General features: G+C 37.9%; 1 protein-coding gene across 6 annotated transcripts in view; it reads right to left on the bottom strand.

The window, feature by feature from the left end:
- Positions 1-577: 577 nt before the first annotated feature.
- KBTBD3 (kelch repeat and BTB domain containing 3) overlaps positions 578-16175 on the bottom strand; it is a 20002-nt gene continuing 4404 nt past the window's right edge. For 3 of the 6 annotated variants that reach the window (XM_006098827.3, XM_023762518.1, XM_014464412.2), the window contains 2 exons: positions 4200-4445; positions 578-2416 (listed from right to left, as the gene is read on the bottom strand). In XM_006098827.3, coding sequence (XP_006098889.1) covers positions 814-2416; positions 4200-4420 — 1824 coding nt within the window. In that variant the 5' untranslated portion in view covers positions 4421-4445 and the 3' untranslated portion in view covers positions 578-813. Of the gene's footprint in view, positions 2417-4199; positions 4446-12936; positions 12998-16175 lie in introns of those variants that run through there. The other 3 variants (XM_023762520.1, XM_023762521.1, XM_014464413.2) reach the window with 2 other exon arrangements.

The raw sequence follows: 16175 nt of genomic DNA, 5'->3' as shown, positions 1-16175 counted from the left end.
TAATAATTAAATTAAGAATGTTAATTTATTGAGCTTGAGCCAGAAAATAAGGGAGACATACTTGTAGACATCAAATCCAACTAACACTGAGCTCTAATAGGAACGGCAATTTTAAAAACATTTCAGTAACTGCTGGTAGCATTATGAAAGTATAATATGGTACATTACATTCCTAATGAGGAGTTGAGTCATTAAAAAGTTGAATTATAAAAAATGTTCATGTTCAGTGCACAGTTTAGGATGCTGGGGAAACACATTGCATTTTAGAAAAATTTCTGACCAAATAATGGTGAAAGAAAAAAGTACTTAAAAGAAGCTAACTATGATCAGAAAGGATAGGAATTGAACAACTCTTAAACCTGTAGTAACAGGGTAAGATTCTCACCTTTGTAATTTATTTTTCAGTTCATAAAATATAGTGTACATAATTCATTATACTACCTAAAGAGATTTCTCCCATTTACATAGTACAAATCTGTGAATTTTGTTTTTACTATTTGATTTGTTTTTGTATTTCATTGTTAAAAATTAAAACATTCAAGCCTATGAGTTTTATTTACAGAAGACAATACAAGTATTCTGGATTCTCCAAGATTAAATTATATTCAGTATAATTTTTGGTAAAATGCATTTTATATTTTAAGTTTCTGGGAACTGCTAATTCTTACACAGTGTACATTCATAGTAATTCTCTAATAGAAGGTAAATTTTAATTTAAGATGTATAGACCTTTTTTACCAACTGTTATTTAACAAACCTCCCCTAGGTTTCTAGAACCGGAAGAGTTTTACAATGTCTAAGCACACACTACTTTTAGAAATGGTTAGAAAACCAGGGGTCCCGGTATTTGTTAAACCGAATCACCTGGCAGTAAAACTCAGTTAAGGCTCTTGGCATCGGTGACACTTCCTCCCACTCGGACCTGCTGCTGTGGTAGACCTGCACCTCATCTGTGATTTCATCGGGTGCGTAGTCACCGCCTAATATGTAAATTTTATCTTCAATTCCAACTGCACCTGCATTAAAGCCTGCACATTCAAAAGATCCTTCACCCTTCCAGACACAAGTATCGGGACAAAAACTATAAACCTTGTAGGTGGAAAGGTCACATATATACAGTGTGCAGTTTACCGGGACAGCTTTGATTAGTGTGGCATGAAAAAACTGCCCGAACTCTGCTACTAACTCAGACCACTGATCAGTTGTAGCGTTGTATCTAAAAAAGCAATCAAGCGATGGGTTAAAGGCATCTGTAATCTCTACCTCTGATCCAAGCACATAAATTACATTTTGGCATGCACTTGCTTCGGGGTAGTAGATGCCCCTGGGTAACGGGCTAACAGACATCCATTCTTTGGAAAGAGGGTTGTAAGATTCAACGTCTAGGAGACTTTTAATGTCCTGAGATCCCGTCGTCTTTCCACCTACGACAAACAATCTATTAAGAGCCATAACCGATGTATGCATGGTTCTGGGTGTTTTCATGGTTGATACTGGGCAGAAATCATTTTTGATTGGACAATAGCACCAGGTTTGATCAGTGGCGTCATGGTATGACTCTGCAATATGAAGCCGAACTGTTCGACAACACGGCCCTTTGCAACCACCTGTCAAGAATATTTTTTCTCCGTAACTTGCCAGACTAGATCCGGGCAAATCAATCAGGTGTGATTGTGGCAGTATTTTCCACGAATCAGTTTTGATATTATAGCAAAATGTATGTTGATTTTCGCCATTTTCCTCAGTTTTGTGAACAAAGATGTATTTTTCAGTTGTGGATGGTCGCGCATCAGGGAAAAGTCCACCAGAACCTTGCACACATTTAATTGCATCCATGACTATGTCAAAACAGTTGGTGTTTTTGAGTAAACACTCTTCACTGAGCAGACAGTCTTGAAGTGTCTCCTCAGGTAATTGATGTAATCTGACTTTTTTAATCAAATAAGGCAGATGCTTTTGCCTTGCTTCTAAGTTATATTTAGTCCAATTCAAGACAACTTTCAGTACAGTTTCTTCTTCAGGAACATCTAATTCATCTGATTCCAGACATTTCTGCACTACTCCAAAATTCATCTCTAAGAAATCACTGGATTTAAATAACAAGGAAAAGTGATGTTGTACAAAGTATAATGCATGATCAAACAAACGGGGAGAGCCATAGCTATCTGATATAGATAATAACTGTAAACAATTGACAATATTAATACTTTTTATTAAGAAGTCACTGCAGGCTTTGGATAGGAAGGGAACTTGAAGAAACGATGACACCTGGAAGAACATTTCCACATTATCATCTGTTATCTTTGTTTTTCCAGTATAGGCATAATCAAGGAAGGCTTTTACTGCTTCGGCGGACAAATTGGTAATGGTAACACTCCCACCATCTCTTTCTTTCATGTTTACTTCAAACATAGCCCTGCAAAAATAAAGAACATAGAAGAAGTAAACAGAAATAATCTATTCCATGAAAATTTTCAGTATTACCTTGAAAAGATTTCCTTTACCCTTAAGTTGATTTAAGATATATTTCAAAGCATCGTAATAAATTAGTTTAAAATTTGAATGGATACATACAATACTATTTATCTACAAAACATATGTATTACATAACTCCCACATTGCACAATATTCATTATAACTGAGCTATAGCAACTAATCCAAAGAAGGCTATAAAAAGATTCAAATTTTGTATACTGATTTGATGTTCTTATGTATTATTCACAAAATCTCTCTCTTATGACTTAATTTATTTATTTATGGGTTGGTTAATTAGTACCAACTCTGCAGGTAACAACTAAAATTATTTAAGGTACATAATGCTTCTGCGGTTAGTATTTAAAAGTCTCTTTCAAAATGAATTTTTGATTTGGCAGTACTGAGACCTATGAAAGAAGGAATACAGTGAGATAACAGATGTTGCAAGTGCATCTGTCTTTGTGGGGACATCCACCAAATAAGATAAACACACATCTAAAAGGACACATTTCATACAGCACTTTAGGAAAAAGGGAAAGTGATTTCAAAAAATGAAACAGTAACCAAGTCCCACACCTACAGTCACCTATCTAATAAATGGTAGAGCTGGGATTTAGATTTAGGTCATGCGTATTAAGAGGCCAAGTGCTGCAGCACTGTACTATACAGCTTCCTCTGATGAAGAGGTGACATGAGGATAAGGGAGCAGAACAGAACTACTTGGAAGAAAAACTGGATTGGGACAGAGGGGAAGAAACTGGTGGAACTGAGAGTGACAGAGCATAAGAACAGTTAGGGCTCCAGGGAAGTATAAAGAAAAATAACAGAAGTTATCTGAGAAAAGAACTGGAAAAAAAACCAAAAAACAGATGAAAACATACAGTGTAGTTAGGCAAACAGCTAATAAGAGTTGTTCACTGGAATAAAAAGTATATTTTGTCTTAAATTTTACTCTTACATTGTTTGTTTATTAGAGGTTTAAACCCTGTTTACTTCAAATAAAAATTGCTTCAAACTTGAACATAATGTAAAAGGCTGCAATGAGCACTTCAGTTTACTGCAGGGTGACTGGGACGGCTGAAGTCCAGGATGCCACCAAGAGGCCTCACAGGGTCATGTGTTTGACCCCAACCCTTGCAGAATTCCCAATGTGAACAGTGGGTTCTTACAGTGCCATGACTAAGACACTCCTTGTAAGATGATCTACATGGGAACCAACTTATATTCAGAAGGCTGCCAAAACTGGAACAAGCTGGGTCCCCTTCAGAAATGCTTCCGGAGGAACTTCTCACTAGTATAGTGAAATCCTCTGGGTTGGAGTCCCTCTCTTCCCGATAATCCATTGATACAATCAATACGTGACTGAAATGTATTTTCCTCTCAGACTCCTCATTTTCTTTGAACTTGGATTCCATTTTGGACGAATCTGTTCTTTCCTCTTTTTCTAAAGGACACAGTGCAGGGATCCCCTACATAAAATGACTGCAGATGAAAACAATTTTCCCCTGACCATTTTAAGGGACTAATGTTCTATAAAACATCACAAAAGATAGTCCTAAATTCTCATGCTCAAAAATAATTAGTTAATCTAGGCTCTAATGAGCTCTTTTCAAGAAATAAAAATTACTGTTGCATGCTCCTGTGGATGGAAAGTTGAGGAGAGTTTAAAAAGCTAACTTAATTATCCATATCATAAAATCTGAGGCATACACAAGGTAAAGTACCTGAAAAAGTCACTGCACGCTGCTAACACACAACGATGACATGGGATTATTTCATCTTTCATGATTATTTTGAAATCATAAAAGACATTTTGTTCTCTAAAATTCTGTAGTACACTCAAGATTTTCTGTCCATGATCTTCTGACACAAGTAAGTTGTTTGTTTTCTCAGATGGAATTCCATTACATGAGCTTCGTTGATTGAAAGCATATGAATTATCCATAGCCAATTTCTATTTGTACTTAGAACTGAAATGAAAAAAAAAATCACTGAAGTAGAGTCCCAATAAAATTTTCAGATCAAAATTTGCCCTCTTATCAATTATAAAAAATGCTCACTAAGAACAATGACAAAATAGTAATCCTGGTTCTAAACATTTGTTTTCATGACACTTAAAAATAAATTCCTTTTAAATTTGTATAAATGTGTTCACTGGAATAAAAAGTATATTATTAAGGGATACAGTTCAAGATATATAAATGTGTTAAGTAGCACAATTTATAAATTGTATAAATAGCTTATATAGAATCTCACTACCTGATTAGTCTTGTTTTATGTAAGAGCCATTATTTATATAGTAATCATTTGGGTATATACCCAACACATCCCTCTCCCCGCCCACTCATTTTCTTCTCGTAACAAAGCAGATGTTAAAATATTGATTTTAATTCTGGCACAAATTGTTTGATTCTGACACAAGTAAGCAGAATTCATGTAAACAGTGGGTTCTTACAGTCATGACCAAGACACTCCTTGCAGCTATATGCCTTTTGACTTTTAAAAGACAACTGGTGGAGGGGGGGCTGGGTGGGTGGAATCTGTGTTAAATTGTGTTAACTATTTATGGCCTTTGCTAAGGAAGAAAAAGGCAAGCATTGATCCAAGTTGGCTTATTTGAAAGCAGAAAGAAAAAACAAATAACTTTATTTTAAAGGCCTTTTAAACATGAGGTCAGAAATCTTGGATAGTTGAAGGCCAGATAATTGTGACTATCCCAAATTGCAAACTCAGTTCTAAGCATGCAAGTTGACACCACCAAAAGCCAGGAACTAGGAAACAGAAAGGAAAAGATGACTAGGAATGAGAGTAGGCAAAGAAATATAGAACCTCGATTTCTTAGGATATTTCTGTTTTGGTTATCTATTGCTTTGCAAATCACCCCAAAATTTAGTGGCTTAAGAAAAAAAACTTGTAATCTCTTATGGTTCTGTGGGATTAGCTGAAGCTTCTTGCTTGGGGGTTTTCATATGGTTAGAGTCAGACGGCAGCTCTGGCTGAAGTCATCTTGTTACTGGGAAGGGGATCTAGCCCTTGGTGGGTCTCCTAGGACTCACCAGTAGTGTGTGGGTTCTTGACTTAGTGCAGGAAAAATTTCACATGAGTCCAGGTGGCTATGCGGGAACATTTATTAAAGCTGGGACAGTAGAACAAGAAAGGGCTTTGCATGGAAGCAGCAACAGGAGAGCCTAGGCTGGGCTGCCCTAGCTCACTGGGAAGGCAGAGAAAAGGGGGCCTTGGGAACAGGTTCAGGGGTGAGCCTGGGAGGAGCTGCTGCCTATTGCTCCCCTGGTTGGAAGTCTCATGGGGTCCTTTACCGATACGGATACGCATGCCTGTGGGGAATAAGAGAGGGAAGAAGGAAAGGGGATGGCGGGGCTGCTCCCCACAGGGAGTGCACAAGTTGGGGCCTTTGCCTTGAGGCTTTTCTCTCTCTCTTGTGGGTGGGAATCTTAGTGGAGGTCTCAGGGAAGGGTTTTTGCAGATTATTCATCAGTTTTCTAGGTGTGCTCCTTCAGGGTCATGGTCTCCACTGATTGGTCAGTGTCAGGGCAGGGGGTCCTTAGTCATTGCAGCTGGTCCTGGTGTTGCCCACCCGGTTTTCCTGCTTTTCTGGACCTGGAGCTGAAATACAGCTGAGGCCTAATATTATCTCTAGGGAGGTGACTTTCTGTATCAGCTGTCAATTCCTCTGCCAGTTTGTTCAGCTCTCTGTCTGTTTCCCTATTGCACTTGTCCTAGCTTACTGGTCTGTCTCAATCTGAAGGCCTGACTGGGTTAGAGGTACAATATGGCTTTTTCATTCACGTTTCTGATGCTTCAAATGGATTGTTAGAACACATGGGGTTCCCTCTCTCTCTCTGCGATCTCTCCATGTGGCTAGCTTATACTTCTCGATATGTGGCAGTCTCATGGTATTTGGACTTCTTATCACTAAGCTGGTCCTCGCAGAGGATGTATTTCTAGCCTAGGTGGAAACCAGACACTAGAGAGGTAGTCTGAATGGTCCTAAAGCTCCATTCGAGGACTGAGACAATCTACTGCTGCAGACAGTAACCATGACCCATGTTTAGCTCTTTAAATTACTTAAGCTGAAGAAAAAATAGTTTCTTAGTTGCTCTAGCAATATTTTAAGTGATCAGTAGCCATATATAATGTGATGGTTACTTTTATGTGTCAAATTTACTATTTGGCTAACCATTATTTGTAGGTGTGTCTGCCAGGGTGTTTCTGGATGAGATTATCATTTGAATCAGTAGACTGAATAAAGAAAATTGCCCTCCTTAGTGTGAGTGGGACTCACCCAATCCACTGAAAGCCTGAAGAAAACAGAAAGGTAAGAAAGAATTATTTCTCTCTGCCTGACTGTCTTTGAGTTGGGATATCAGGCTTCTCCTTGAACTAAGACTCAGATAGACGACAACTTTACTATCAGCTCTCCTGGGTCTCCAGCTTGCTGACTGAGACTTCTCTACCTTCATAAACATGTAAGCCAAATCCTTATAGTAAATCAATCTATCATCTATCTACCTACCTACCTACCTACCTACCTATTATCTATACCTTCCTCCCTCCCTCCCTCCAATTGGTTCATTTCTCTGGAGAACCCCCAATTAATACATGTGGCTAGTGTCTATTATTTTTCATAGCACAAATCAAGTTTCACTGGATAGCTAATGTACTATATTAAGAATAGTATGGATCTGGCTAGTTTTTCTCAGTGGTTAGAGCATTGGCCCTCAGACCAAAGGGTCATGGATTTGATTCCTGGTCAAGGGTACATACCTCGGTTGCAGGCTTGATCCCTGGCCCCAGTCAGTGTGCGAATGGGAGGCAACCAATCAATGTGACTAAACAGACAACCAAACAAAAAATGCAGACTTAAATACTAACATATCAATAATTGCAATACATGTAAATCAATAAGTGTAAACAGTCTATATGCACCAACTAAAAGACAGACATTAGCAGTGTAGATTTTAAAAAAAGAATCAACTTTATATTTCCTACAAGCAACTCATCCCAAATAGAATTATATAATTAGGTTGAAAGTAAAAGGATGGAAAGAGACAGACTATGCAAGCATTAATTAAAAGAAAACAGGTATGGCTCTATCAAGTAGACTTCAGCAAGGGAAATTATAAGAGACAGAGAATAACATTACATCATGTCAATCCACCAAGAAGAAAACCTAAAGGTGTATGTACCAAACAAAAGAGCTGCAAAATATGTGAAGCAAAAACTGATGGAACTGAAAAGAATAACAGACAAATATACTATTACAGCTGGAAACATTAATACCTCTTTCTAACATTAATCAAGAAGTCAGTAAGTCAGCAGTGATATAGAACTCAATAATACCATCAACCAACACAATCTAATAAACTTTTATAGAAAACTCCACCAAACAACAAAATACATATTATTTTCAAGTGACTGTGGAATATATACCAAGAGTGACAGTGTCTTGACCCACAAAACAAACCTCAAATGATTTAAAAGAACTGAAATCACACTTTCTATGTTCTCTGAACACAATGGAATCAAACTAGAAATAGAAAAAAGATAACATAAAATTGTCCACACTTGGGAACTAAATAACACACTTCTAATTAATCCATGAGTCAGAGAAGGTCTCAAGAGAATGAAAAAAACAACAACCAACAACACATTAAACTGAATAAAAATGAAAATACAATATATCTAGATGTGTGTGATGTAGCTAAAACAACACAGAGAAAAATTCATAGCACTAAGCATTGACATTAGAAAAGAATAAAGGTCTCAAGTCAATGATATAAGCTCCCACCTCAAGAAACTAGAAAAAAAAGCAAATTAAACTCAAGATACGCAGAAGGAAATGTAAAGAGCAAAATCTATGAAATTGCAAAATTAAGACCACAATGAAATACCACTACTCATCTATTAGAATGGCTAATATGAAGAATTGTGATAACACCAAGTGCTTAAGAGGACGTAGAGACACTGGATCATTCATACATTGCCAGTGGAAATTACTTGACAGTTTCTTAAGAATATGAACACAAGACATGATCCCATCTGGCCAGGAAACTCGATGCACAGTTTTGCCCGATTCAAGACCTCAAACAACGAGCCTTGCTGGCTTGGGAGCCAGTTATGCTTCCCACTCGGGCAGGGATGCCAATTCTTAGCTGTCTACTGCTGAGTGCAGCCTCCAGTCCCACCTCACCAAGAAACCTGGCCAGAGCACCTGGGAAGCTAAGTAGCCTAGTAGTACGTAAGCAGAGCACCTGACCAGTGATCCTGCTCATCTGCAAAACCCAGCTGGTGACCCCATATGGCCCGGAAGGTTGGTGCTCAGTTTTGTCTTATTCAGGTTCCCAGCCAGCAAGCCGTATCAACTGTGGCATCTGTTACACAGACCAGTTTGGGAAGCAAATTTGAAGCCCTGCATAGGGCTGAAAACAGCCTCCAGGCCTACCAAGCCATGTAGCCTAACCAGAATACCCGGGTAGCTGCATAGCACAACCTACAGCTCTGCTTACAATGGCACTGGAATAGAGAGCTGAGCCAACATGACACCACTAAAGGAGTACTACTCTTAGTAATATTTTAAGCAATCAAACAATATTTAAAAAAAATACCCAGCAATTTTAAAGTTGAAATATATGACTGGCCTGAACAATTCATTGGAGAGTTTAAACATCAGACTCAGTCAAGCAGAAGAAAGAATCAGTTTACTAGATGGAGGAGCACAGAGGAAAATAAAAAATGAAAACGTGAAAGTGAAGAAAGCATATGGGTCTCATAGGATACCATCCAAAGAACAATATATGCATTATGAAAATGCTGGAAGGAAGATAAAGAGGAAAGGACAGAAAGCATTTGTAAAGCAATAATGGCTGAAAACTTCCCAAACCTGGAGCGAGACATGGACATCCAGAGTCATGAGGCCCAAAGGATGCCAAAGAGTGCTACACAGAGACACATCATAATGACATTGTCAAAAGTCAAACACAGAATGATACTGAAAGAAGCAGAAGAGTAAAACATCACATACAACCCTCCCCCTCGACACCACACCCCCAATAAGACTATGGGCAGAAACTCTGCAGACCAGTAGAGAATGAGGTGATATATTTAAAATATTGAAAGAATAAAATTATCAGCTAAGAATACTATACCTGGCAAAGCTGCTTCTCAGAAAAAATGAGAAGTAAAAGCTTTCCCCAAAAAACAAAAGCTGAGGGAGTCCATTACCACTCTACCTGCTTACAAAAAATACTAAAGTAAGTTCCTCAAGCAGAAATAGGATGCTAACTAAAATCATGAGAATGTATGAATGTTAAGTGTAACACTAACTGGTAATGGTAAATATACAGTCAAAGTCAAATTTCTAATACTATAATGGTGCTAAATAACTGAATGACAACTTGAGTTTAAAAGTTAAAAAACAAACATATTAAAAATAACTATAAATACAATAATTTGTTACTGAATACACAATATAAAACTGATATAAATTGAAACATCAATAACCTAAAATATACTAGAGGAGGGAGGGAGCAAAAATGTCCAGTTTATATGTTAGCAAAATTAAGTTATCAGCTTAAAGGGTGTTACATTTTATGTAAGTCTCATGGTAACAAATAAGGAAAAACCTATAGTAATTACACAAAATATTGTGATTCAGGTGTCTAAGAATATTGCTACAAAAAGTCATCAAATCACAAAGAAGACAGAAAGATAAAGAAACAAGAAACAAAGGATATACAAAACTGTCAGAACACAATTAACAACATGGAATAGCATGAGAGGGAGAGGTGGAGAGATCACAAATGCATAAAATTATAAATAAAAGAGGAGACATTAAAATTGGTATCACAGAAATACAAAGGATCATAAGAAACTACTATGAACATTTATACATCATTGCACCAGATTACCTAGATGAACTGGATAAATTCCTAGAAACAACCTCCCAACTCTGACTCATGAAGAAATAGAAAATCTGACCAATTACTATAAGATTGAATGAATAATCAGAAACCTTCCAACAAAGAAAAGTCCAGGAGCAGATGGATTGATGGGTAAAATTTACCAAACACTTAATAAAAAAGAATTAAGGCCAATCCTTCTCAAACATTTCCAAAACAACTGAAGAGGAAGGAACACATAAACTCATTTTACAAGGCCATCATTACTGTGATACCAAGCCACATAAAGCCATTACATAAAACTAGAAGCAAATCCCTAATAAATATAGATGCAAAAAAAATCTCAACAAAAGATAAGCAGGCCAAATTCAACAGCATATTATAAAAAGATTATATTCCATGATTCATCCCTGGTATGCAACTTACACAAAATAGTAAATGTGATTCATTACATCCTATATAATAAAAGCCTAATATGCAAATTGTCCCCTTGACTGGGAGTTTGACCAGGCAGCAGGTGGCCAGGGGAAGGGAGGCACCCTGGCCAGCAGCCGGCAGCCACTAGGGACCCTACCTGTGCATGAAGTTCGTGCACTGGGCCTCTAGTTAATTATAAAGATACAAATCATACAATCACTCAATAGATCCAGAAAAGGTATTTGAAAATTCAATCTCTATTCATAAAAATTCTCAACAAACTAGACCTAGAGGTTATTATATTAAGCAAAATAAGCCAGTCAGAGAAAGACACATATCACATGATCTTACTTATATGTGGAATCTAAGGAACAAAATAAACTGACAAACTAAATAGATCCAGAGGCACAGAAGCATGCAACAGACTAAGGAACCTTGGAGAGAAGGGGAGAGGTGGGCAGTAAGAGATTAACCAAATAACTTATACGCACTTATGTATTGCCCTTGGCCACAGACAATAGTGCTGTGAAGGCCTAAAGTGGGACAGGAACCAGATGGAGCAGCAATGGGGAAAAGAGGAGGGACATCTACAATACTCTCAATAATAAAGACCAAAAAAAATCTCAACACAATAATAAAGGCAAACTATTACAAGCCCACAGATAACTAACATCATACTCAACTGTGCAAAGTTGAAGGCTTTTTCTCTAATATTGGGGTTAAGAAAAGGGTGCCCACTCTCACCACTATTCAACATAGTAGTGGAAGTTCTAGCCAGAGTAATCAGGCAAGAAAATAAATGAAAGGCATCAGAAGTGGAAAGGAAGTCAAACTGTCTTTTTCACAGATGACATGATTTTCTATATAGAAAGGCCTAAGGACTCCACCAAAAAAAGTGTTAGAACTAATAAATGAATTCAGTAAAGTGGCAGGATACAAAATTAACATACAAAAATTAGTAGTACTAACAAATTATCTAAAAATGAAATAATAATAACAATTCCAATTACAATAGCATCAAAACCAATAAGATACACAGGAATAAATTTAACCAAGTAGGTGAAAGATTTATACACTGAAAACTAAAAGACACTGATTAAAGAACTTAAATAAATGGAAAGATAACCCATGTTCATGGATCAGAAGAATTAATATTGTTAAAATGTCCACACTACTCAAAGCCATCGGTAGATTCAATGCAATCCCTATCGAGATTTCCAAGGCATGCACCGGCCCAGTAGGTTGGAGTGTCTGAAAACCAAAAAGGGTTTCAGGTTTGATCCCGGCCAGGGCACATTTAGGAGGAAACCAAAAGATGTCTCTCTCTCTTTCTCTCTCTCTCTCTCTCTCTCTCTCTCTCTCTCAAATCAATTTAAAAAAAAAAAGATTTCCAAGGCATTTTTCACAAAAAAGAAAAAACAATCCTAAAATTCATATGGAACTGAAGACTCTAAATAGCCAAAACAATCCCGAGAAAAAAACATCAGACACATCACATTTCCTAATTGTAAACTATATCACAAGGGTATAGTAATCAAAGCCATATGATACTGGCATAAAAACAGACACACAGACTAATGGAAAAGAATCGAAAGCTCAGAAGTAGACATACAGAGTCAACTAATATCTGACAGGAAGCCACAAATACTCAATGGAGGGAAAACACTTTCTTTAGTAAATAATGCTGGGAAATTGGATATTTACATGCAAAAGAAGTGAAACTAGACCTCTATCTCATACCACTCACAAACATTAACTCAAAATCAATTAAAGATGTAAATGTAACACCTGAAACCATAAAACTCTTAGAAGAAAAATAGAGAATAAGCGCCTTGCCATTAGTAATAGCAATGATTTTTTTGGACCTCACACCTAAAGTCAAGCAACAAAAACAAAAATAACCAATGGGACTACATCAAAGTAAGAAGCTTCTGCACAGTAAAAGAAACAATCAGCAAAATAAAAAGACAACCTATAAAATGGAAGGAAATATTCTGCAATCACATATCTGAGGTGTTACTCTCCAAAATATATAATATACAGTCCTCGCCAGTTGTTCAGTGGCTAGAGTGTCGGCCTACAGACTGAAGGGTCTTGGATTGGATTCCTGGTCAAGCGCACATACCTGGGTTGTAGGTTCCCTCCCCATTCCTGTTTGGGGCGCATGCAGAAGGCAATCAGTTGATGTGCCTCGCTCACATCGGTATTTCTCTCTTTCTTTCCCCATCTCCCCTCCCTTCCACTCTCTCTGAAAAACAATTGAAAAAATATCCTCAGGTGAGGATTAACAACAACAACAATAACAACAACAACTCAGCAGCACAAAAACTCCAACTAATCCAATTAAAATGGGCAGTCGCTCTAGCTGGTTTGGCTCAGTGGATAGAGTGTCGGCCTGTAGACTGAAGGGTCCCGGGTTCAATTCTGGTCAGGGGCACATGCCTAGGTTGTGGGCTTGATCCCCAAGAGGGAGGCGTGCAGGAGGCAGCTGATCAATGATTCTTTTCATCACTGATGTTTCTCTCTCTCTCCCTCTCTCTTCCTCTCTGAAATTAATAAAAACATATTTTAAAAATAAATAAATAAAAATAAAAATGGGCAGCCGGGCTGGTATGCCTCAGTGTTTGAGCATCAACCTATGGTTCAATTCTTGGTCAGGGCACATGCCAGGGTTGCAGGCTCAATCCCAAAAATTTATAAATAATTTTTTATAGCAGCTTTAAACTGAAAGCAACCAAAATGTTGCTCAATAGATAAATGAGTATACAACTATGGTACATCCATACCATGGAATATATTCACCCTTAAAAAGGAATAAATTATTTATAAAACAACTCAGATGAATTTTAAGGGCATTGTGATGAGTGAAAAAAGTCAATCTCTAGAAGTCATATACCATATGATTCCATATCTATAATATTCTTGAAATGACAAAATTAGAAACACGGAATAAAGATTAGTGGTTTCCAGGGATTGAGATTATGGTTCACAATCCTCTATTGTGACTGAGGAAGATGAGGAGGTAGGTATGCACAAGGTGGCGGGGTGAGTGAGGGAGGGGTGAGGTAGGCACAAGAAGACCTTTGCAGTTATCTATAATCTGTAATTGATTGTGGTGGTAGTCACAGGAATCTATCTACACATGTGATAAAACGACAGAACTATATGTACTAATAACAAATTCCTGGTTTTGATTTTGGTCAATAATTTATGTAAGTTATAACTGTTATGCCCAGATTTCAAGATCCCCAAGAAACCACATCAGGGAGCCAGCCAATCCGATGCAAAAGCTTAAGAATCTGTATTTCAAGCTAGCTTGAGCTCCCCGTCCACCAGACTCACCGACACAACGGCAAACCAAGTGGCTGAGAGAGAGAACCCCGCGTAGAGACGGGTTTTATGGGGGGGGTTGGAGTAAGGGGAGGAGAAAGGACTGTGCTCTGCCGATTGGCCAGGCGCAAGTCGGTGTCTTGTTCCTGGGTGTGGCTAGCAGAGGCTTAGACTTCCGGGAAGAAGCTCCTTGCCAAGCATGTGGCCAAGGTAAGATGGAGGACGTAGCCCTTACCCTGGGGCAAGATGGAGGGCGTAGCCCTTACCCTGGGGCAAGATGGAGGGCCTAGCCCTCGCCCTTTCAATAACCACTGAAGAAACTGAGTGAAGGATACATGTGACCACTCTATACTATCTTTATAAGTTCCTGTATCTGCAATGTTTCAAAATAAAAATTGAAAGAAAAATACAATAAAATATAAATTCAGTTCAGAAACTATTTTGATATCCCAGCTTTGTTCTAATTTAAAACACATAGAAAATGTAAAGAAAACATTGTTTTTTGGTATCCATATGTGGTTCCTCAGTTTTTAAAAACAAGTTGAATGTAAGACAAAACAGCTAAAAGGTACCCAAACCTGAAACTTTCAAAAGGATAAAAACTGTATTTCTGCATAATGGCACAAATTTTGAGGATATCAATTTTAAAAAGCCCATACAGCCCTGGCCTGTGTGGCTCGGTTGGTTGGAGCATCACCCCATGTGCCAAAAGGTTGTGAGTTCAATTCCCAGTCAGGGCACATACCTAAGCTGCTGGTTTGATCCCTGTCAGGGCGTGTAGGGGAGGAGCCTATAGATGCTTGTCTCTCATATTGATGCTTCTCTCTCTCTCTCTCTCTCCCTTCCTCTCTAAAAAACAAATAAATAAAATCTCATATGTAGCTATTCACTTGTATAAAGTTGCTAAAAGTTAAAGCCTTTCGTGTATATCCTAATGACAAATCTAAAAAAGCTGAAATTTTTATTTCTTATATTTGGTTTGAGTAAGGGTCCTAAAGGGCTCATCAGTTACTAGTGACTTCTATTGAGGCTCTCTGAGGGTTTGGCTTGCCCATCTGCCAAGTGGACACACCAATCACACTGTACTACTGTAATGCTTAATTGATATCATGAATATTAAATATTGTCAAGTGCTAAGCAAGGATTAATGGTTAAAATCAATAATAACATGTACTTAGCCAGTAATATTATTTTAATTCTGGGCAAAATATCTGTAAGGCATTTTTCCCCTCCAAACATTCTGCAAATTCAATATCATATTTCATTAATTTTGACACTTTTTTCCACATTTAACATATCTAAAATTGATAGGTATCTTAAAATCACTTTTGCTCAGGGAGCAGTCATGCCATATTTGTAACTATGTGTACAGGCCTCCAAGTGTGAAGAATGGGTATCAGCATCTTAAAGAAAACCCTGGAGATAGATAATAATGGATATGCATTTAAGAAATGATACATCATTAATGTTCATAACAGAGAACGGTATGTGGTAAAATATGGACATCAAGAAAGTGAATTAGAAGAGTTAAAGACTCTGAATGTGAAGAAGTTTTAAGAGCATCTCAACTAATTTTGCTTATATATTTTTTTATATATGTACTAGGGGGATACATAATTTTTTTAGAAAAGGACTTTGATTTCATTGGTCCCCCCAGTGATATTAGTTTAGTCACTGATGTTTTAATAAAGAGCATGATTTCTGGCCTATTCTATTCCATATTTGTTATAGAGTGCTAACTTCATTGCCAGGTACTGAATTAGGCAACTAGAGATAGCATCCTATATAATAAAGAGGTAATATGCAAATTAACCCTCACGCTATCACAAGATGGCTGTGCCCACAGCAGAGGCGGGGTTCCTGTAACACAAGATGGCTGTGCCCACAGTGGAGGCGGGGTGCCCCGTAATGAGCCATAACAAGTGATCAGCAGGGATCTGAGGCTGTGTAGCGCCGGGCCGGGCAGGAGCAGGTAGGGGAGAGACTTCAAGGCTGTGCCCCCTGCCTGGCGGGGCTTGACAGGGGACTTCAAAG

Source organism: Myotis lucifugus, unplaced genomic scaffold (assembly GCF_000147115.1).
Source record: "Myotis lucifugus unplaced genomic scaffold, Myoluc2.0 scaffold_248, whole genome shotgun sequence".
Lineage (NCBI taxonomy): Eukaryota > Metazoa > Chordata > Mammalia > Chiroptera > Vespertilionidae > Myotis > Myotis lucifugus.
The sequence above is the reverse complement of the archived record's forward strand: the minus strand, read 5'-3'. Positions and strand labels throughout refer to the sequence as shown.